Genomic DNA, 23,127 nt, shown 5'->3' with positions numbered 1-23,127 from the left:
CTTCTGGATGTTCACCCCAAGCCTGTGACAGCCACCTCTCCTGCTCCAGCTTGATTTGACTCTCAAAGCCAGAGAGGGAACACGCTGGGTGCCCAGCCCTGTGGGGCAGCAGCAACCATCTCTGCCACTCTGCCCCTTCCCTGGTGGGACTCACCACTGCCTTGTCCCAGATGACAGACATTCGTTCCTCTATGCCATTGGTTCCCTCTGGGATCGCTGTGAAGTTGTCTTTTCCAATGGCTTTCTGTGCAGTGCTGAAGGTGCAGTGAGCGCTCCCCGACACCTGCAGATCACCACTGAGGGGTGGAACAAACCCACTGTCAGTCATTTTGCAGTCAGACAGCAACAGACACGAGGGATATGCATTTCCTCTGGCCACAGGCAGCCTCCAGCCCAGTTTTTTTGACTCTGCACCCGCATTTCCAGTCCCTCAGCCTGAAGACTTCACCTGACCGAGCCCCTGGGGCAAGAGACCTCTGCCATGCTGTGCTATCCACCTGAGCATGGACAGCACCCTCTACAAAGGGAAAGTCAACAGCTCAGCTCCTAGGGAACAGGGTGCTCTTTGTGTCAGGCCAGAAGATGTCCTTTCATACCAGATTCCATTTCTGGCAGTTTGTCAGGTCTGCTTCAGAGAGCTCTCCTGCCACACAAGGAGGAGCAGGCCTCCCTGCTCCAGGACTGTCCCCCAGTCCCACAAGCCAGCCCTTGCACAGTGTGCTGCCAGCTCCTGCACGATGAGGGCTGGCACAGTCCTCCCCCACCCCACCAAAGCCTGCTGCAGTGGGATGGGGGGAGCTGGGACTGCCCAGAAGCAGCTCTCTGCAGGAAGCCCAGAAATGCTTCTCTGAGGCCTCTTCACCCTCTGCCCAAAGGGGTACCTGGGCAGGTGAGATGCCCTGACCCCTCCCCTTGCCTAGGGGTTCCTAGCAAGAGGAAGAGCCAGTGAGCTGCCCACAGACAAGGCAAGGCTCAGGAGGAGGCAGGACTGAGGAGCTGTGCATGGCTCCCCGGAATTCACCCAACTGCTGCTCAGGTAACACTGGTCAGACAGCAGTTGGAAAGTCACTGCTGCCAGGCAAAAGGAAGCAGACCAAGGCAAGCCAGCTCCCAGCACTGCCTGCATGAGGCAAGGGGCCTCAAGCATCTGAATAGTGCAGACACAGTGACTCTCCTCGAGGCTGCAAATCTGCTCTAATCCACTGGTAATCTCCACCTTCCTCTGATAATTTCTGCCGTATGTCTGCATAGACAGAGGCCCAGAATGACCACACAACATGCTTCCTGCTGGAGACAAACAAGCCATCCAGCCCAGCTACTGCTCACCTGTATAGGTATGTGAATACATCTGCTTTGTATTTGACTGGGGTCCCCACCAGCCTGTGAAACCTGCAATGCTCTCCACGTTGGTGCAGCATCCTGCATCATCCTGCAGCATGACTACTGGTATTCTTCTCACTAGTGTTGTTAAGCTTACGGCATCCTCCCTCCACTCTCGAGGATAAACCAACATGGCTTGGAGTCAGATCCCTTTCACTGCTCAGTTCATTACATGCACACAGTGAAGTGGTTCAGGTTGGACTAACCTCTTTCTTCCCTATCCAGAGTCTATGTTCCCCTAGCAGTACCCCCAGCAGAGCTGTGACTCACCTGGCCAGGAGGGAGTTAATGTAGTCAGGAGTGGTTGGGTCTGGGCTCAGTGGTGGAGAGACCACAAATGCTGCAGCCTTTGCCCAGTTCTTGCTCCAGTAGTGTGTTCCATCAGTCCCCAGGCTGGCCGTGATGGGTTCCCCAAACACCACAATGCCTGGAGAAGGGCACACAAAGAACAGTGTTTCGGTGGAGCCTGGTGGCACCCTCTGCTCCACAGCGCCACCAGCAGCCTGCCACGTCCTGAGAACACCCAGACCCAGACATCACCACAGGCTCCTCCTGCTCAAGGGCACAAATTCTTGTGCACCAGAATCCTCCTTCACAGCTCCTGGGGCAGGGGCACAGAGTCTACTGAACAGAGCTGTGTACATGCCCACACTTGTGGGGCATCCCTGCTCTACCACCACTGACAAATGAGTCCCCACCCACCTGAAAAGGCACCCAAGCACCTCCAAAGGACCAGCACTTTAAAGGAGGTCAGAGCTATATGCAGCATTGAACAGTGTGCATTGAACACGTATGCACCCTGAGCCCTTCACAGCTGCAGACAAACTGTGGTGTTTAAAGCACTGCTCCTACCTGTGCCCAACATATTGATGTTACCTGACTGACAACAGGAGGTGGCTCCATGTGGCCTACTGCAGTGCTACCCTGTCCTTCACAAGTCAGGCAAACTCCTAAGCTAACTGCTCCCTGGCAGAAGAGGAAGCACTGGACAGCACTTAAAGCACAGTGCTGATCTTGGCAAAACCACCAAAAGGACACAGGGACCACATAATCCAGCATCCTGGTGGCAGTGGCAGGGCTGAGTGCAGCACCAGCTGCCACTCACCTTTTTTTCGGGCTTGTGAGATGAGGTCAGCAGCACTTTTGCTCATCACTTTAGTCACGTAGAGAGGACAGTTGGTCTGGCTGGCAATAGTGATGGCCCGGAAGACAGCTTCTGCTTCCAGCTGCAAGAGAGGATGGCACACAGCTGCAGAGGAGCCCTGGCTGGCCAGGGAGGAGCTCCTGTGCCCTCACTTTTACCCCTGACTCCCCCAGGGCAGTTTAATCAGGGACACCTGAGGGGGAAGCCTCTGTCTCCCCAGGGCCTGGCCCAGAGGCAGTGACAGTAACACAATGCCTGGCACAGCAGCACTGCCTGAACCCTTCCTGGGGGCAGAAGAGCTGCATCTGCTGCTTTCTCCACTGCCTGCTTCCAGCTCTCCCAACAGCCCAAGGAGCCCAGGGACTGCTGCCCAGCCTGCCAGCACAGCCTGCAGGCTGATGCCAGGCAGGAGAAAGGCCCAGCCTTGCACAGCACTCCCCTGCTGCAGGCTGTCCCAGGCTGCAGCAGGTTTAACCAGATGTGCCCTGGCAGCCCCCAGGCAGGCTGCAGAGGGCTGCATGCTGGCAGGCACTGGGGCCATCCTGCAGAGCAGCTGCTGCTTGCCCCAGCCTGCTGCTGTCACTGTGCTGCTGTCAGTGCAGGGACATTTCCACCAGGAGGGATATCTTTGGACTATTACAACAGCCTGTGCTCAGCCTGAGCTCAACCCCAGAGTTATCCAAGTGTTTGCTCTACAATTTGGCTTCAAGTGTTCGCTTGAGAAAGTTCAAAACAGAAGCCTTAAAAAGACACAATGATCCAGCCCTCAGGGCAATGCCTGGGACCATGCCAGCCAAAATGTCCCAGGGCAGAGAAGCAGAGCACTGCATCCAGACACACATGCACTCCTACACCTCTCAGACTTCTGCAGATCTATTTGCTGTACAGTGAAAAGAGGTTTTCCTCTTCTTAAAGATTCTTTAAATAGAAATTTAAGCAGGAAGCCATTTTTATCACCATACTTATGTGCTGTAGTAGTTGATGGGGTTTAACATGTGGACAAGAGCAAACAGCCACCACTGAATACCCCTCACAGCAGATTACAATCTGGAGCAGCATCACCTGCCCTACCAAGTCACACCATCACCTGACAGAAGAACAAGTCTTTAACCCCCACTGAGGTCCCTCCAGAACAGAGAAGACCCATGGAGCCACAGACCACTCTCCTAATGCTTTGCCATCTGCCTGCAGGCTTTGTGGGGTCATTTGTACTCCACCTAGAATTTTCCCAGGTAGAGTATGTTCAGGAAGAAGGACACTACTTATTTTCAAAGGCAATGAGATCTGAATTTGGCTGAACAGATAATATCTACAGCCTTGCACTGTTCTCAGTTGCCTTATACTTTAATGGCATTTCAAGATCAAACACTTAATGTTTTATTTGCTTTGGATGAGATCTGCACTGCTTATGGTAACAGGACAGTTCTCAAATCTGGGCACAACCACAGCATCCCATAATTGCACCTTAGCTTTGCCAACTAGTGGCAAAAGGTTAGAGTCATAAAAATAAGAGGAACTCTGAGCCACTGTGTTTGACACTGAGACTCTTCCCTGTACAGGAAAATGCTCTACACTCTTGTATTTCCAAGAGAGTAAAGTACTGTTATTACACTAAGCCATTTATGTTGTTACTAGCCCAAATACAGTCAACTTTCTACACTTTTAATTTAGGCCAACTGGTTTTATTTCAGCAGGCCCTGAAGTACAAATCTGTCCCTGTGCTTCCCTGCTCAACTTTGCTATTGTACCAAATTCCAATTGTTTTCTTCTTTTGCATGCTGTGGGAAGTCAAAGCACCTCTCAGCAGGGAGATATGTGAAGGAAACCTATCTAAAATTAGACTCAACTCATATTAATGGACCAAACAGAAAAATCTCTGCAAGCTAAAATTAGAAGTAATCTCGTTAGTGTTCTGACAATGATTTGTAACCAGGGAATTCCCCTTCTCTTTCCCTCCCACTCCTTCTTCCATCTGACTCTGAAACACAATTTAGAGACTAAGCAGACACAAAGCAGGAAGAAGCTGGAATCTGTCTGCACTTAGATGGAAACAGTGAATTCTCAGAGAAACTAAAACTAATCATTAGATTCTTCTTAGGCTTCTCAGACCTGTGAAATCACCTATGTAAGACAAATGCCCCCAGTGCAGCCTCAAAGGCTGCTACAGCCATACAGATACCTGGGTTGATTGATTCCTCTCTGTGAGACTCAGAGCAAGGGGTTCTGTCTCTGCTGGGCAACTCAAGCAAGACTGAGAAATGTCTGTCACAAACGTGCACCTTGCCCTTTCCTGGGCTGATGATGAAAACAGCCAGCAGTGCTGTATAAACAGATACCTCTGGACATATACATACTCTCCCGTGCCCCAGTGCTTGCCTGGCCACACTAAATGCACTGAGCCCTACTGTGCCTGGGAAAACTCTTCAGTGAAGCAAGGCTGGACTGTCCTCTGCACCTTACCTCCTCAGGTCTGCTCAGCACATGGCCTTCAGGGCCTGTTATTCCCATCTCCAACATCCTGGCTTGTTCCTAGGACATCAAAAGAACAGAGGGATATTACAGGACTGAAACTATCAACCAAAAAAGCAGATGCCTTCTGTGTCAAGTCCTTCCCTTAGGACCATCAACATCCCATGTCCTGTGGGACCACCAGGCATGGTAAGAGGCTGATGTTCCATCAAGGGATTTGAAAGAGAAATGGGCAAATGGGAGGGCAAGTATTGACTTAAACCTCTTCAATGAAACAAGCACAATGTGCAGACAAAAATGGGCTACAAAATTCCCCTCCTCTCCAGTTCCCAGGTCTGTGAAATGCTACAAATTAGGAATTTTGGGACATTTTATGATTAGGCAGGTGCTAAAATAGAAATAAGCTCTGCCCAATACAATTCCTCTGACCACTCAGTTTTCATGTGAAGGAGCCATCCAACTGTGCACTGTGGCTCTAAACAAAAACTGATTCTTGTAGTCTGCAAAGATGCTCCAAGAATGATCTCTTGGTTCATGCTCCTTCAACTCCCAAGAACAAAAGAGAGAAAAAAACCAAATAGCTGCAGAACTTAACTGAGCAATGTCTTCTGTGTCTTAATGAGAATCAAAACATTTGGACCTTCTGCCACTCAGCACCAGTTACAACACAGCAGGCCAATACACACTACCCACTTGATCACTAAATCACATCCCTCAGAACACCTGCCTTGCCAATCCAGCTTCATTAGCCTCCTGTTTGCTTACAGGGAGAAAACCACTCTTGCCAAGGCAGTCTTCAATGGACTTTACCTCTCCTGGCTTGTTATGTGCAAGGCAAAAGTCTCTGCCTCTCCACACTGAAGACAGCTGCAGTGAAAATACCATACTTGATGGGCACTCAATCCCATTTAGGTAATGGCTAATGCATTATATCAGATTCACTTATGCACAATGTAATCACAACAAATAATCTTGCTAACTTTGACATTGCTGCTGAACAGCAAGGATATCACCTTGCACAAGATGCCTGGCTTCAGAGCCATTTTGCTAATGCCCCACACCACATCTGCCTGATAAGATTTTCAGTTCTTGCATGCTAGAAGTACTTAGTTACCTGTGCAATTATATCCCCATTTTCTGCATGAACTTGAGCTATGCCACCCAGCTCTGCCAGGCAGGTGAATATCTCATAAAGCTAGAAGAGAGACAAGAAGAAATGGTTACTGAGCAGGCTGCCCTTGGCCCTGGCACCCCTCATGGCCCTTCCAGCCTTGGCCCTGGCAGCAGCAGGACCCAGGGCAGCCATGCCAGGCAGCACTCTGGTGTGCAGGGACCGGCTCTCTGAAGAACACTGCCAGCAGCAGATGCTCTTGGTGGTCTGCACACCAGACCCGTGCCTCTGCCTGCAGCCCAGGGCCCAGCCAGCGCAGAGCACAGCCTCAGGCAGCCCTGCACAGGCAGCCAGGGCACAGGAGAGGAGCAGCAAGGCCAGGCCAAGGGCAGCAGCCACCAGCCTCACGAGCTGCCCCACGCCCACTGCGGCTGTCACCCCCTGCTGCTCCCTGAACCAGCACAACTACGGCCATGCAGGGGGTCTCACCTCAGTGTTGGACATCTGGTACAGATCCTTGTAGGCCATGTACACCATGAAGGAGTTCACACCTGGGGCAGGGCAGAGAGCACAAAGAGATGAGCTGGGTCGGTTACCTGCCTGCTCTGCACCCTCCCCACCAGCTGCCCCGTGCAGCTGAGCACTCCACAGGACTCAAGAGTGCAGCCACCCTGCCCTCGCTGGCCGGGGACAGCCGGCTGGGGCCCGGCCGGGAGCGGAGGCGACCAACCTTTGTCCTGGAGCAGGGTGTGCAGCTCCTGCCGGACGCGGGGGCTCCAGCGCGGGATGTCCACGTGCAGGCTGTAGTCACAGCAGGCCTTGCCATCCGCCCACTCCCGCCAGCGCTCCAGCGCCTCGGCCAGGCTGCCCTCGGGCTCGGGCACCACATGATCCACTGCAGGGGCAGCACGGCACGGCCTGGGCGAGGGCTGCCGGCACGGCCTGCAGCCCCGGGCCACCAGCCCCACAGCCCCGAACTGCTCCCCTCAGCCGCCCCAGGCTGATCCCCTCAACCACTTCAGGGCAGCTCCCAAGAGGATCCTGTCACCTTCACAACATGCCCTGGCCCCTCAAGTGCATTTACTGGCAGGGAAGTGCACAGAGCCTTTGCTTAATGGCCTCTGGCACAGGACCAGGGTTTTACACGCTTCTGCTAAGAAGCTGGGCGGATGCTGAAGAGCCTTGTCTTTCCCCATCCCCACTCCCACCCCATTAGTACACAGCCTCCCCCTACACTGCAACACTAACGCACCTTTTATTGCTCCGCATGGAATCTCCACGCCTTGCCACAGACCATTTCACAAAACATATTTTTTTGGCACAGAGGAAGGAAAAACAGTGGGGGGAGGACAAGGAACCCAGCCCTTTACTGGAAGGATCAACACTTGCTCCTGCATCCCAAGAAACCCTGCAGTGCACACAGCTATAACCACTGCATAGAACAGCACCTGGACCTCACACCAGTGCACGGCCATAGCATCCTCCAGGGAAGGACCTCAGAATTCCCTTTCCTTTTTCGTTAGCACTGTTTGTTTTCAAGCAGTGTGGGATGCCAACACAGTGCTCTGTTCCTCTGCACAGAGTCATCTGAGCACCATGCTGCCCTACTGTTATTTAACAGAGAAGTTATGCCATTGTTCCTTTTTGAGGGTCCCAGGGGCAACAGTAGCTGCAGACAAGCACTGCAAAACACAGGCTCTCCAAGGGCAAGGGGACCTATGCACACCTCCTGTCCTATCACTTCATCATTACTAAGGATCCAAAGATTCATCCCTGGACTGCATTGAGAGAGATCACAGAAAATATGAATTCACTATCATGGACTTTGAAAACACAGAAGACTGAGAAAAGCACAGAAAAAATAAAGAACTGGATGATCTTGCAGGAGTGCTGGATGGTGTCATGCACAGGCCATGCCTCCTGCACTTACTAATCATGGTGGTTCCACCAGCCAGAGCTGCTTTTGTTCCTTGGAAGAAATCATCCACAGCAGTCATTCCCTTGTACGGCATCTGCAGGCGAGTGTGGACATCAATTCCTCCAGGGATCACCATCTTCCCATTGGCTTCTATGGTTTTGACTCCTCCAGGAACAATCAGGTTGTCTCCGATCTGCCTGATGGGATCACACCAAAATACTCACACAAAGGAAAACCAGCCACAACAAAACCTCTGAACAGCTCAGCCAGGGACTGCCAGGGTAGCTCCCTGCCAGCAGGAACACCCCACTCTGTCCTGCTCCCAGACCTGGTCTGCTGGAGCAGAATCACTCCACTCTGCAGCGCTGTGCAGGATTGTCTGGCTTGCCTACAGCCACCCTGTGCTTAGGGCAGGGGTGGCTGCCATCTGTCCAGCTCCTCGGGGTGTGACTTGGATGGCACTGCTGCCAGGGGCAGGCACTGGGGTGCTGGGGACTATGGTCTGATGGTGATCTCTGCAGTGTGGGGTGAAAACCTGCCTGGGACACCTCACACCACACAGGCTCTGGCATGCATTTCCTGACTGCTCACCCAGGGTGCATGCTCTCAAAACCCAGCACCAGCCCTGCTTCCAAGTGAGATACACCCCTAATCTCTCCTGTCTCCCGTCCTTCTGCCTTGAGCAAGGCTCAAGTCAGATCTTATTTACAGAGAAAGATGATTTCCACTGTAATGCCACAGCTGCTAGGCCAGCTCAGGGCTTATCAGGGACTTGCAATGCTGCTCACAGCACAAAGTCCCGAGAGTGAAGGGACTCCTGGGAGTGGGAAATTGCTCAGCAAGTGCCCAGCCTGACTGGCTGGAGCCTGCTGGGCTCATGGCACAACCTGCAAGCTCTGGGCTCACTGTCTTCCCAAGAAATGCACAGGTCCCCCTTCTCACCTTGTCTCTTCTGTGACCCCGAAGGAAGCTTTGCTATCAGCAGGGTCACACTGTATTGAAGGCAGCTAAAATCACAAGTACCTAAAAATGTCTTCTGAAGACAGGAAATCTAGAGAATTCCAGCATAAATCCACTAGTAATCTAATACACAACTACAGTGCTCTGGAGCCTGTCCTGTTCAAGCACAACTCGACATATCCAGCCCTCCTGCAGGCCATGTCACCTGAACCTCAACATTCCTTTGCTCAGCCCCTGTCCCCTCAACCCTTTTATGAGTCCATATGTCCAACTCAGTCTTCAAATCTCTTTCTTCAGAAATCCTCCTTTCATCTAGCCTTTTTCAGTGTTCCTTGATAAATCAAGATTAAAGATAAATTGGTTTTAGTGGAAAACTTCTGATCTCCTCGGCACACTGGCGAGGATAAAAATAAGAAACAAATTCCATTTTTGCACTTCCTTCAAGCTGAGTCATTTTGCAGCTTTTTTTCCCTAGTGTAACAAAAATTCTGCGGACAGAACTGCTCACTTTACTGTCCTCACAGCAATAAGCCAGCAGCTCTTCCCACTGCTTTGACAGAGATGAATCCATTACTGAATGTTTTTAATTGCTCACTGTATTCTTCGCAGAATTCACTTGTAAGAAGTGAAATTCTGTGGCCTCCAGGGTGTAGCTGAGGCTCAGTGATTTGCCCAAGGATACTCAGGAAGCATGTACGACAGAAACACTTGAAGCTGGCTCTGATCCTTGCCTGTGTACAAGCAGTTGTCAATCATAAATGGTCTTGTACCACTTCTTGAAGTATTTATCTGTTGCTAGATTTTTAATATATACCACCCTAGGAAGGCTGGATATTTAACTCTTACCATAGAGCAAGCAGTGCCCTTCCAAGTCTCAGGGCTATGAACTATCACGGCTCTTTCACTTCACCAAGTGTGGAGCTGGCCCCAGCACAATACCTTTGGCCAAGTTTGAATGCCTTTACACAATGGAGCTATTCCTGCAGCTCTGAGACATACACTGAGAAGCTGGGGGAACTCAGAGGTTTCCCTGCAATTCCTGGAAATCTCAAGGATGCAGATGACTTGCAGCACAGCACTGTCCTTGTTAGTGCTAACAAACAGGATCCTGTGTGGGGTCATTCATGCTAATAAGGTTAACAGAAAAACAGAAAGCCAAAGATAAACCTTGTTCCTGGTGCAATTAGTCACAACTTTGCTGTACAATGGACAGTATCACAACCCCACAAGCCTGACTGCAGTTCAGTCACTGGAGTTCCTCTGAAAACACATCAGACAATCACATCTGTGCTTACACACACTGCAGAGAGTTGAGCCTCTGAAGAGAAAGAGTCATCCATTTTTCCTGCCTGGCAAGTTGGGCACAGACCATAGCCCCAAAACGCCAATAACCACCCAACCTGAAGTTGGTTTAAGGGGAGATGGAGATAATAGAAATCCCATACTTACTTTATGAGGCCATCCTCCATGTAAATGTCAGCATAGAATGACTGGTCATCATTGACTATTCGCCCTCCTTTAATAAGGAGACGATCACTCTGAAAAGGGAAGAGCACAGAGCTGTCAGTAGCACGTAACACACATGCTTCATTCACTTTTGACTGGGAGGATGGTTAGACTGGAACAGGCTGCCCAGGGAGGTTATGGATGCCCCAGCCCTGATGGTATTCAAAGCCAGGTTGGTTAAGTCCTTGAGCTACCTGGTCTAGTGGGAGGTGTCCCACTAGAGGGGGTTTAAGGTCCATCCAACCCCTCAATATATTATGATTTTATGATTCTCAGAACTCTGTACTCTCCCACTGCTCACCTCAACCACCAATGCTGCAGAAAGGTCACTGGACCTGCACTAACACTCCAAACAACAGCACAAGAGCAGAGATTGAAAATGTCACACTCCTAAAGCTGTTCCTTAGTGGGAGAGGGGACTGCCAGAAACACCACTGAGGCAGACTGAGCACAAGAGAGAGTTACTGGGGACACAGCAAATATGCTTCCATAAAATATAAGCTTTCTATGCCAGGACATTACACACATAACTCTGCAGGCAGCATAAGCCACACACCAGCACTCAGAGCAAGTTTGTACTAAGGGCAGGTCCTTACATTTCATCCAGATACCATGTAAAGTAAGTTGCATTAAAGAAGACAAGTCTCATCTGTTACCACCTTGCAAAGATCACCAACAGGACAGGCACCCTGCTGGCAATCTGTCACTCTCCTGCTGTGCTTGGGGTAATGCTCCTGAGGCATTTCACAGGTCCATACAAAAACCAGGAGGCACTGGACTGCACTCCAGTCTCATGATTTGCCATCTCCTCTGTTCTCCTTTCTGTTGACCTAAGAGGCCAGCAGTTTTCTCTGAAGGAGCACAGCCAGACAACAGAGAACACCCCAACCAGAACTGTGCTTATGCTCTTCCTGCATTGCCACTTTTGGAGCAGACAGCTCGGCATACACTAATGGGAAAGGATGGGCACTGGCCTGTGGGGAACAGACCCTGTCCAGAGGAACTGGGATGGCTGAGGTCCTGCTCTTCGACCGACCTCCACCTGCACAAGTCCCCGTGAGCAGCAGCAGGCACTTGGGGGCAAACCACTGATCTCGTACATGCCTGCCTTGGATTCAGGTGACACTGGCTGACTGCTGTGCCAGACAACATCTTGTCTACCTGACTGCTTAAAACACCTCCAGCAACTGCTTAGCTCTTGATCACACCTTCCATTCCTCTCTGTTACCCCTGCTGCCCACAGCCCAGGTTTTTGCACGTAAGTACACTCCCTGCCACAGTCTGAGCCTGGACAAGCGCCGAGCAGAGCCATCGGCAGGGCTCTCAAGCCAGCCTCGCCCTGCGACGCTCCGCGGTGAATTGCTCTGCAGGGAAATGGGTTTTCTCTCCACCCGCCTCCCCTGGGGCAATTTCTGAAGTATCGCCACCGTTGTGGAAATTTGCAGCTTCCTTTCTGCCAACAGAAGGATGCAAGGAGTACTCCTGCATGCCGGCAGCAGCCAAAGCCCAGAGCCCAGCGTGCGTTTTTACAGCAATCTCATCCACATGCAGCCGAGACAAAGGAACTGGGTGGGGAAAGGAGGGAACGGCGGCGCGCTCAGCGCTGCTGCAGCTCGGCTGGGAACAGCCGCGAGCTCCCCGGGGACCGGCACCGAGCCCCAATACCGGCACCGAGCCCCAATACCGGCACCCCGAGATGCTGATCTTGGCCAGCGAGCTGGGGACAGGCAGCTCTCGGGAGCAGCCGAGGCACAAGGAGAGCTGGTGAGCGCTAGCCCGGCAGTGCCAGACCCGGCACAGAGCACAGCTGCGCTCACCTCTCCCCACGGGGCACATGCTGGGCGATGCTCAGCTCTGGGGCTTGAGCACAGACACGATAACAAAAAGTCTTCCTGCCCAGACCCACTAACAGCTCTCCATTTTTTTTGTCTTTCTCTCTCCAACTTGCTTTCTCTAACTCCGGGAGCAGGTTCTCACCGGAGTGTGGAGCATCAGCAAATACTGGTGCTGGCCTGCCCCTCCCTGTGCATCCGGCAAGAAGCAGCCAAGGGAGTCAGGCACAGGCGGCACAGGGGCAGGAGACTGGAGCACTGACAATTACTGAATAAACTGTTAATATGAGCTCAAAAAATATGCCTGCTCCACACCCACAAGAGGTCCTTCTGTGGCAGATGAGAAGGGCTGCTCAGTGCTAACTCTGTCAGTACACAAAACTGAGAGACCCACAGTGGCTGAAGCACAAACAAGGCATCCATTCAGGAGATCACACACTGCTAGAACCATGCCCACCCGACAGTGCAGGGACTGCACCGGCGCACACCCACTGACTGCAAGGAAAAAATGCAACTAAGTTGAATAAGGAAAATCCAAAGGACACGCCTACAAGCTCGGGCATGAATCAGGAGTGCGCCCAGGCGTCAAGAAGCCGAGGCAAAAGGAAGGAAGAGAATTAAGCAGTTATGAGGAAATGAGTCTGATTTCATAGCTAGGCTTCTGCAGTGCATGCTACCAGAGCAGCTCCAAACCACAATAAATGCACTGTTCCCGTATCAGGGCTCACTGTGCCGCTGTACACCCACCACAGCTCTTGCCAGCCAGCGTCAGGCTGTGTCATCAGCCACGGAGCAGAAGGAAAAGCGCCTGCAGCCCGAGCCCCGGGCACTGCCCAGCACAGCCTCTGGGCGAAGTGTGCGAGGTCAGCTCTGCCTGAGAGCTGGCACCGACCCCACTGCCGTGCCTCCCCCGGGCAGCCAGTGACAGCTATCTGCCACTGCCGTGCTGCTTTCTGTCAGCATCCATTTCTGCAGGCACAAGGATGCCCATGAGACCAAGCCTGGAGCTTTCCCTCCAGCACAGCTCTGCCAAAACCTGCTGGATCCACCACCAGCCCCCAACACCTCTCCATGCTGGTAAGCCTTTATGCAGAACTCTCCCTGCTTCTCTACCTAGTTGCATTTGGTATCAAGCTTTCAAAGCCATTACCCACTCCCTTATACCCACACTCTGCTCCTGATGCCCTTAAGCATCACCTGATAATTCTGACATCCCAAAGTATCAGTAGGTCTGAACATTTTTCACAGTGATGCTACAGAAAGAAAGACAGGCAGTACTTCCAGAAGGCTACTGAACCCAGCCAAGAACAGTGCTCACCTGGTTTACAAAGCACTAGGGCATAATTAGAGCATAATTGGAAGCAGGTGTATGGTTTTACTGACTTTTCCCTTGTAAAAACAGAGACACTAATTGCAGTGGTGTTTCATTAGAAGCTCATGTTTTCTCCTTACTAGTGTACCACACAACAGCATAGAAGAATCCCTGACTAGTGTCACAGAGAGATAGTCAGCTGCCAGCTACACTGTGATTCCCTACGGTTTGTGGCTTAGAAATGACATACTGATAGCTACCAGTGTACCAAAATCTGTCTAGTCAGTAACTGAGATTTTCCTCCCCACGTGTACCTGATACAACATACAGGCCAAAACCATCCAGACCTCCTGATTTTTAGAGGTGGCAGAGACATCACAGAGATGTGGGTTCCAGCAGGGGGATTGGGGTGGGCATGGCTCACACCAAGAAAAAACAAGGGATCTCCAGTCTACCAGGCCTAGGGAAGGATTTTATGACAAAAGCACAAAGACTGAGTAATTTCGATTCAACCAACAGTTCCTTTAACAGGTATTTTGTAAAATCAGGACAAGACATTTTAGTCTTATACCTCTCTTTTTGCAGAAAAACATACTATGGCAGCAAGAGGGGAAACACTGATTATCTTTCCAAACAACCAAAGGAAAGGAACCAATAAAAAGTCTCTCAACAGACACACAAGATCTGAAATTACTATTGTCCTGAGCTGGGCACCTGAGCATCAGCACACATGAGAGAAGTAATACTGTGATTCGTGGTCTCTGATGCATGGTGCACAACACGGACAGCGAAGAGCACACATCCATCCACCACCAAGCTGATGGAGCCATCAGTGAGAAAGCCAAAGCCTTGGCTAACTCTCCTGCCCTGCGAGGCTGGCACACACGCCTGCACCTCCCAGCCTTCCCTCAAGGACTACAGCCTCGCCTGCCACGCTGTCACACACAGCTTTGGACCAGGCTTGTGCAGCTCATGTGGGCAATAATTTGTACACTAGCACACGCACCACTCGCTCATGCTCCTGGCCTCTCCACTAAAATGGCTGTCCTAGAAAAGATGATAAACTGCTGCAAACAGATACAATAGGTAAACTGTGGTTTTTCAGATGTTACAGGCAAAAAGCAATTACAAATACTGACTGCAGCACTACTGAGTACAAAAGGAACCAGGAGGGAGTGTTTCTGCATCTCCAGAAACACAGTAGGCAGTTGAAACAATAGCTGTTGGGAAGTACAATTACCCAGTTTTCCAATACACCCTTCATGCAAGCCAATCTGCCCATTACTTGGGTGACAGAAGTGCAGAATTTTCAGCTTCAGAAAAAAAGGAAAGGATTTAATAGGGATGGATCAAGCAGCTTGGAAGATTTTGTTAGCACTGAGGGGAGAGAGGTGCCAGAGACCCCAGAGGAACAGGTACAAGCCCTGCATATTGATAAAGCATATCATAAAGAAAAAGCCCCGGAGAATGGGAGAAATCCCACCTGCATCAGCAACTGGGGTGTCTCCATGGTGGCCTAAGGATACAGAAAAGGCAATATGTGTAAAGCCATAATATTGCTTGTGAAAGCATCTGAATCTAGGCTGACAAAGGAATTTCACTTTGCAGTGGTAAAGATCTCAGTGCTTCTTTGAGAACATTTTGTTCACATTTGTACATGCAAAGGAATAATGGAAGTCAAGTGCTTTGCCCTTCCTTTATCTTCAGAGGGCCAGAGCTGTCCTCGGCAGAAAAATCAGGAGCTACAGTGAAGCCAGCGAAAAGCGACAAGATGAAAGCCCAGACCGCCTTCCCAGGAGCAGAGCTGCCACGGCAGCGATCAGAGCAGGAAAACCGCCGAGGGAGCGGCACCGCCAAGCCAGCAGCCGCCCCTCTCGGGCCGGGCGGGTCCCTGAGCGCTGCGGCGGCACCGCCGCACCTGCCACGGCGAGACCGAGCAGCGGCTCGGGGGGACAGCGAGCGGGGGAGCGCCCTGCGGGAGCAGCCCCCGGCCCCTCGGGGAACCCCGGCGGCACCGGGCACCCACGGGCACCGACTCTTTGTCTGCGCGCCGCCGCCGCCCCGCTCCGACCCGACCCGACCCCCGACACCGGCACCGAGCTCTCCCCCGCCCCGCGGGGCGCCCCGCCCGCCCGCCTCACCCACCGTGATGCGCGGGATGTTTTTCTTGCCCTGGTACGACATGACTCCGCGCGGTCCGGCCCGACCCGCCGCCCCGTCTGCCTCCGCGCCGCTGCTCACAAAGGCGACACCGAGCCCGAGCCCGCGCCCGCCGCACCGGGACGGCACCGGCCCCGCCCCGCCCCACCCGCCGCGCCGCCCGCCAGCGCCAGGGGGCGCCCGTGCCCGCGCAGGGCGCGCCCAACCCGCCCCGCCCCGCCCGGCAGGTGCGGGCACCGGGAACGGGCACTGACACAGAGAACGGGCACCGGGGACGGGCACAAGCACAGGGAACGGGCACTGACACCGAGAACGGACACGGGCACCGGGCACCAGGAACAAGCACAGGGAACGGGCACCGGGAACAAGCACAGGGAACGGGCACCGGGAACCGACATCGGGAACGGACACTGACACTGGGAACGGACACCGGGAACGGACACGGGCACTGGGAACAGGCACAGGCACCGGGAACGGGTACCAAAACCGGACACTGACACTGACCCCGGGCACTGGGAACGGACACCAACACCGGGAACGGGCACCAGCACCGATCCCGGCACCAGGAACAAGCACTGACCCCGGCACCGGGCACCAAGGCTCTCCAGCCCGTGTCGCTGTCCAGCCCGTGTCTCCGTCCAGCCCGCAGGCACAGCCCACGGGAGCGGCCACAATCAGGGCTCTGCGCCGGCCAAGACTTTCCGTGTGACACTGGCGAGCACAATGAACGAGCTCCATAACAGAACAGGCTGGCATGTACCTACATCACCTCAACCTTCTTTAACACACACAAGAACTGGAAACGTTAAAAAATCATAAAATACACCACACATCTAGCTCCAAGAATCCTACATGCCATACAAACACTACAAGTGCTGGCAACGACTCTTCTAAGGACTTTTTCCCTTTTCTCTGCTGTGACTTTGGTAGGAAGGTTTTAACGGTGGAATTGATCACAAGTACTCAGTGTGTGGTGAAACAGACGATGCCCAGCCTGGCCCACAGATGGCCAGGACCATGCCAGCAATAGCTGTACCACAGTGGGACAAACTCATTTACCCTTTCCTGTTTGCCACAATCCACTGTGCTGCCAGCAGGTCCTAAGAACCACGACGACCCTGAACCTTCTTTTCTCTTCCAGGCCATCTGCGACTCCACCCTCGTGCAGAGCTCTGAATACCATCAGCAAGAAGCTCCTACACACCCTGCTCCCAGCTCCACTAGGAAAATCTTACAGCCACATCTGGCAAGGACATTGCTGTAAATCCAATTCTGCTGCACCCCAGTCAGCATCTCCTGCAGTCAGCAAGAGATGGCTGGGAACTTTCCCCTCCACGGCAGATCCATGGGCAGGGGATGTCTGCAAGCTCCAGGCAGGGAATGGGGGAGCAGCGCTGTGCCAGAGCCTCTGCAAATAAAAGCCTGTGGGAAGAAGATCAGGTACCACACCACGCTGGTCTTGTCACAGGACTGCAATGAGCCAAGAACAGGTCCTGGTCTCTACTGAAATTAGACTGGCTGGAGCCTCAACTGCTATCACCAAACGTCTCAAAACTTCACTCACACATTTTCAGGAAAGTTTACGAGTATCACCATGCCTGGTGGAGCCACATTAACTTTGTCTAAACTCAGTAACAGAAAGAGCAGCAGTTAATTAGTTAATAATAGATAAATGGCTGTGCAGATGCTGACTTCAACACTTGGACAGTTTCAAGAGCCAAGCTTGCATCAGCCCCCTGGATGCTGGCCAGCCACAGTGATTTCAGACCCCTGAAGAGATGTGCTTCCTGGTTGCTATGTGACACTCACACAAATACAATCAAACACCCTGCCCTGGGCCTAAAACATTCAAAACGGAAACAAACTTTTTCCATAGGATCTCTTCCAGGTGCAGTGTGAGGCGCTACTCACATGCTTCAAAATATCCTCTAAGAGAAGCATGGCCAATCTGAAAGTTACTTAAAATGGCAATCTGCAGAGCTCAAAAGTTCCTCATGCTCCAGGTGTTTGTGGGCAGCAACAAGTGAGAGGAGCAGGCTGAGGAGCACCAGTGGTGTGAAGACAGAATAGAAGGCCCATACTGCTGTAAGGACTTTAGCACCAAAATAAACACAGCTCTGACTGTGGCCCACCTGTGCTCAGCAGCCTGGCTCAACCCTCCTCTCTGGGGACCAGGAGGCTCCTGACCTGGCTCTAGTGCAAAGGAAAAAAGTAAATCCCACCAGCTCTGTGTGTCTGCAACCAGTGACTCTTATAGAAGCACAATCAGCATTCAGTGGATATCCCCAGTCGTGGAACTATCTGATTCAAATATCATAATGTTCAGCAGACTTGCCAGACCACCCTGACCCCATGCATACAATCTCCTACTCCCATATATATTCTTTGCATGAAACCACCCCCTCTGCTCCCCTAGCAGATGAATTTTCAGGGTTAAATTACCTCAGAGGCACCATCCCTGCACCAAAGTGGGAAATCCTGTGCCCCCAGAACAGTTCCTGCACACCCAGAGCCCCTGCCATGTTCCTGGAAATATCTGCTTCAAGCAGGCTGAAAACAGGCTGTGTCAGTGTGGGGCTGGCCTTCTGCTTTATACCTGGCTGCAAAACCCAGTTTCTTTTCTACTTAAAAATTCCATAAAGACCAACATGTCCTGAGAAGAGCATGATGTTTTCAAGACCATATCAGCCCAAATAACACTCACAGCATCATATCAAAGCCCTGGCAGTTCAAGCCTGGGCTGCTGCTTCAGTGGCCAGTGCAGTGGCCAGGTACCCTGAGGCCACTCCTGCCAGGCAGCTCCCTGCTGCCCTGCACTGCCCACAGCCCAGGGCCAGCCACCTCCAAAGCCTTGACCACCCAGAGCTGAGAACGAGGACAGCAGGAAACCAGGGACTACTGCCACTACTGAAAAATCAAACTACTTCCATGCTAGGACAAGTTCTGTGGTAAAACACAAGCTCTTTGCAACAAGCAGGAACTCTTCAACCGAATCCCTCATTTCTCTGGAAATCTAGCCCTGCTGCATAACTCCCATGGAATCCAACATCTGTCTTCTTAAAGAGGGAGTGGGATAACAAACTCAGCAGTTTTGCTTAAGTGCTGGCAATAACCTCTGTCCTAGCACAAGCAGCCAAAGAACTGACTCTTATTGCTGTGCTTCAGGCATCAAATTTCTTACAAAACACAAACACGTATATGTAGGCTTTTTTCCATAAAGACCTGAACATTTAGCATTCAACTCCATGAACTGTAATGCAAGTTTAACTGTTGCATTTGATATGTAGGAACTAGTTCAGCAGGTTGGATTTATTCCTATTGTTTGTAAAAGTAAGAGATAATGCAACTCCAAATTATTCTCTTTTAAAAAGAAGGAGTAAAACCAAAACACAGTTGCTGAATGGGGTGATATTGAGGTGATGAATTAACACTATCAAAGTGCTTTAGGATCCATCCCACAAATTCAGGACTTTAAACTGCTGAAGGCAGTGCACAACTGCAACTTCAGGTTGTGCCAAGCTGCCTCATGAGGCACGGACTGCCACTGGGTTGGTTTTCCTGCTTATAAATTACTGGCATTGGAAACGAAAAAGCTGAATCCTGAAGTCAGAGCACACTTTACAAGTGTCAGAAAAATGAAGAGAGAATCAAGTTAGTCCATGCTTCATCCTCCATTTGAGACAGCCCTGCCTGTATTTCCAGGGTGTGATATCCAAGTGGTATCACACAATCAGATGTGTGTGACGCTGCCAGAAAAAGCCAAGGCCTGGCTCCTGCCAGTCTTGTGCAGGAGATGAACTCCCAGCCTGCCTTCACTGCCTGCTGGTTTCCCTTGTGCTCCTTTTGCCCTTCCTCCCCAGCCAGTGGAGCTGCCCTGAGGTGAAGCCACAATCCCATGTTTGTGGGACCACAGCCAGTCACATTGGAAATGACAACTTTGCAGAATCATGCAGCAGGAAGGACCAAGTGTCTGGGGGTTAGCAGCACGTGCTCCTGCCTGTGTGACTGTACAAGAGGGTGAAAATGCAGGGTCTCTGCATGGCTGAGCAGTGAGGAAGAACATGGAGGAGGCTTTCACAGGCTTCTGGTTGACCTTCCCAGGCACAAAGTGTAGGGCTCCTTCCCTGCTCCTAAAGCCCTGCTGCCTCTGCAGGTGCCCAGTATTGCAGCTCTCCAGTACCTGCTCACACATCATCAGCCTTCCATGAACATCCTGGCCACAGGAACTCAGAAGGTGCTGTCTGTGCCCTACAGAGAAACTCTCTTTTTACTTCATGATAGTAAAGTGAACATAGTAATCTGCTGTGGCTAAACAAAGGGCATGACAGCTCTCAAAGAAAACTACAGGACACTTCAGAAGGGTAGAGTCCACACTGGCTATTCCTGATGAAAACCTGCACTGAGTTAAATCAGTCTTGTTAAAAATGGTGAATAGCCCAGATCAGCACTGAATCTGGCCCTCCAGTGCTGTTCCTCCAACTCTTAAGTGTTGTGCAACAACAACTCTTGCTGCAGCAGGACTCAGTAGGAGGGAAACAGACCTCCTGCTTTGAGCAAAGAGCACCTGAAGGGCACATCTCTTGCTCCCCTGGAAGCCCAGCAGCCCACAGAGGCAGCTCCCCATAGCCACAGCCTCCACAGCAGTCCCCCTGGCCCCTACCCTAATGTCTGTCACTGCCTAAATCCACTGGCAAAACTCAAACTCCCACTGACACAGCACAGGCACAACTCCCACTTGCTCTGAGCTATATCCTCACCATGACTTCAGTGCACCCAATGTACAGCCCAGGTTTTGTCCTTCCAATAGACTTTGTGACAAAACAAAGCAAGGTTGGATCATGTGCCTGGGTCTGTATTATGCTGACCAGTTGCATGACACGACATCTTATCACCAGGCATTTATTCACTGCAGTTGCTTCCCTGCAGAAACGTTGGTGCTTTGATTGTATTTAATGTCATTACAGGAAAAATAACAAAAAAAAGGAAAAAGGTGTGCTGGTCTGTTGTACTTCCAATAAACTGTTCACTGCAAAAATTAGAAGATAGATCTCTGTTGCCCTGGGTGCAGGCAAGTCTCTTACTTTCAGCTTCTCTAATAAACAAGTTACTTGGGCAAGAGTAGATGACTTGAGCCTTCTCACTGTTTCTTAATCTGTGAAATTATTCAAAGTTCAACTTGCCTTGACAAAAGTGTCTTTGTGTGCCCTGAGTCTGCATGCAGAGTCCAACACAGGCAAAACTCCCCATGGCTATGCAGGCAGTGGGGCTCAGAGCTCACAGTTCACTTCCCATTGCACCGTCCTATTCTAGGTCACCCCAAAGCTTGAAAGCCACAGTACCAAGTCATACAATTCCTTCTAGCCATGCACACACAAAAATACATGTATGAAGTTGCCCACCCTCTTATGCAAGATGTGCAGATAAAGGGGTTTGGTTCCTGATGCTGAAGGCCTTAGAGGAAGAAATCCAGTGGCAGAAATCATCAGGAAGAGAGGAACTGCTGAAGGAAATCCTCAGCAACAAAACACCGGAGATAAGGGTCTACATAAGACCTTAAAAGGGAACAAGGCTCTTTTTGAATTTTTGGCACAGCTAATAAAGAAAAGCTCACAGCAAAGCATGCAGACAGGCCATCGGGAGCCTCGGCTCCTTTTCCAACAAGCAGCAGCATAAAATTGTTAATGCAGTGGTCAGTTCTGCAGCCGCCACTTAAACCACGTGGACAAGGCTGGTACCAACAGGAATAATGTTAATTTTGTTCCTGACTCTGTAAAACAGCTGTAACATAGCAAAGCTCAAGAACATGAACTGAGAAGCATGACAGTAAGAAACCAAAAAGCAGAGGCTGAAGAAATTAAAGTGCAATGAAGAAAGCTCAAATTAAGCATTGCCTAGCTAGATATTCCTACACAAGACAGTGGACAAATAGGAGAGCCTGATGCTTTTCCCCAAAACTGAGACAGCTCAAGTTACCACAGTTCACTGCCATGCTTCCACTAGGCTCAAGCTGGTGAGGTTAGGCCAGATCACAAACGTCTGCTGTTTATGAGTTTACACTCCAGACCCAAGTGGATGTTTCTGCAGAGCCCCAGGATAACCACTCCACCTCTCTGCACTAATATACAGGTGACTTTTTATTCTGTGTCCAAAAATGGAGGGGGAGCAGGGGTTTGCCTCTGTTCATGGTTGAAAAAGAGTGACCTTAAGATGGCTATTAAAAAGTTCAGCCCCTGACAAACTTATTGACCAACAGCAGCAAATAGCCTTACCTGCCTGATGCAGAAAAGAGCCACAGGACCACTAAAATCCTAACCAAGATATTCACTCAATACTATTAACCTAACCATCTTCTTGCCCAACTGCTAGTGCAAACAGGACCAGAACATCAAGCCATCTCACCCTCCAGCAGAAGGACTACACTATGGAGCTGGATGGATAAGTTTATCACTTTCACTTCGGTGTAAGTTGAGAAACTTTGTGCCTAGTGATACCTTCACCACTGTCACTTCCAGATCAATGTGCCGCCCCCGCTGCTGGTGCGGTACTTCTAGTTTGTGCACATGACAGATAAGGATCTGCCTGGTTTGGAGTAACAGCTCCAAAATCCCCGCTGTTTTTGGGGTTTTTTTTCCACGTTCGGTGGCGCGGGAGTACGCATTCCTTCGTACAAGAGAGCTCCGGCAGCAAACCGGGTCAGCGGTTCTAGCTCTGCCGGTGCCGCGGTGACACCGCTGGCGCTCCGGGCACGGCCGGGGCGGAGGAGTCACGGCAGCAGCTCCAGCGGCTCCCGCAGGGACCCACCGGCGGCCCCGAGCCCGGAGCCCCGAGTCCCCGAGCCCCTCGAGCCCGGAGCCCCCGAGCCCAGAGCCCGGAGCCCCCGAGCCCCCCGAGCCCCCGAGCCCGGAGCCCCCGAGCCCGGAGCCCCCGAACCCGGAGCCCCCCAGCTCCCGCCCGCTCCCGGTCCCGGCCCAGCCCCGCCGCGCCGCCCACTCCCACCCTGCCGTCCGCGAGGACCGGGTCCTGGAGCCGCTCTTCGCCGGAGGCGGCCCGCAGGCCGTCGGTGGTCGGGCCGGGGCCAGGGACGGCGGCGGGCGGAGGGTCGGGGTCGGGGCCAGGGCGGGCGGGCGTTGGGGCGCGGCGCTGCCCAACGCGCAGTGCCCCGAAGTCGAGGGTCTTGCTCTCGAAGGCGCCCTCGACGCTGCAGAAGAGCCCCCCGCGCTTCTGACGAGGCACCGCCGCCGAGCCGGGCCGCGCCAGGTACACCGGCAGCTCCTCGTCGTCCCGCCGCCCGTCCGCCGCCATCCCCGCTGCACCCGCAGGACGGCGCGGCCGGGG

The 23,127-nt window shown here is 52.0% G+C and overlaps 1 protein-coding gene across 2 annotated transcripts in view; it reads right to left on the bottom strand.

The window, feature by feature from the left end:
* The window catches only part of DPYSL3 (dihydropyrimidinase like 3), a 26,031-nt gene extending 2,904 nt beyond the window's left edge, over window positions 1-23,127 (bottom strand). Inside the window, exons 1-10 of one of the 2 annotated variants that reach the window (XM_056502473.1) lie at window positions 22,789-23,127; window positions 10,432-10,520; window positions 8,035-8,219; window positions 6,835-6,999; window positions 6,594-6,655; window positions 6,108-6,188; window positions 4,985-5,053; window positions 2,486-2,606; window positions 1,651-1,807; window positions 155-296 (exon numbers count right to left, since the gene is read on the bottom strand). In XM_056502473.1, coding sequence (XP_056358448.1) covers window positions 155-296; window positions 1,651-1,807; window positions 2,486-2,606; window positions 4,985-5,053; window positions 6,108-6,188; window positions 6,594-6,655; window positions 6,835-6,999; window positions 8,035-8,219; window positions 10,432-10,520; window positions 22,789-23,094 — 1,377 coding nt within the window. In that variant the 5' untranslated portion in view covers window positions 23,095-23,127. Of the gene's footprint in view, window positions 1-154; window positions 297-1,650; window positions 1,808-2,485; window positions 2,607-4,984; window positions 5,054-6,107; window positions 6,189-6,593; window positions 6,656-6,834; window positions 7,000-8,034; window positions 8,220-10,431; window positions 10,521-15,777; window positions 15,933-22,788 lie in introns of those variants that run through there. The other variant, XM_056502474.1, reaches the window with a different exon arrangement.

The sequence above is a fragment of the Oenanthe melanoleuca genome, chromosome 13, assembly GCF_029582105.1.
Source record: "Oenanthe melanoleuca isolate GR-GAL-2019-014 chromosome 13, OMel1.0, whole genome shotgun sequence".
In the NCBI taxonomy this organism is placed as follows: domain Eukaryota; kingdom Metazoa; phylum Chordata; class Aves; order Passeriformes; family Muscicapidae; genus Oenanthe; species Oenanthe melanoleuca.
This window is presented reverse-complemented; position numbering and strand designations above follow the sequence as displayed.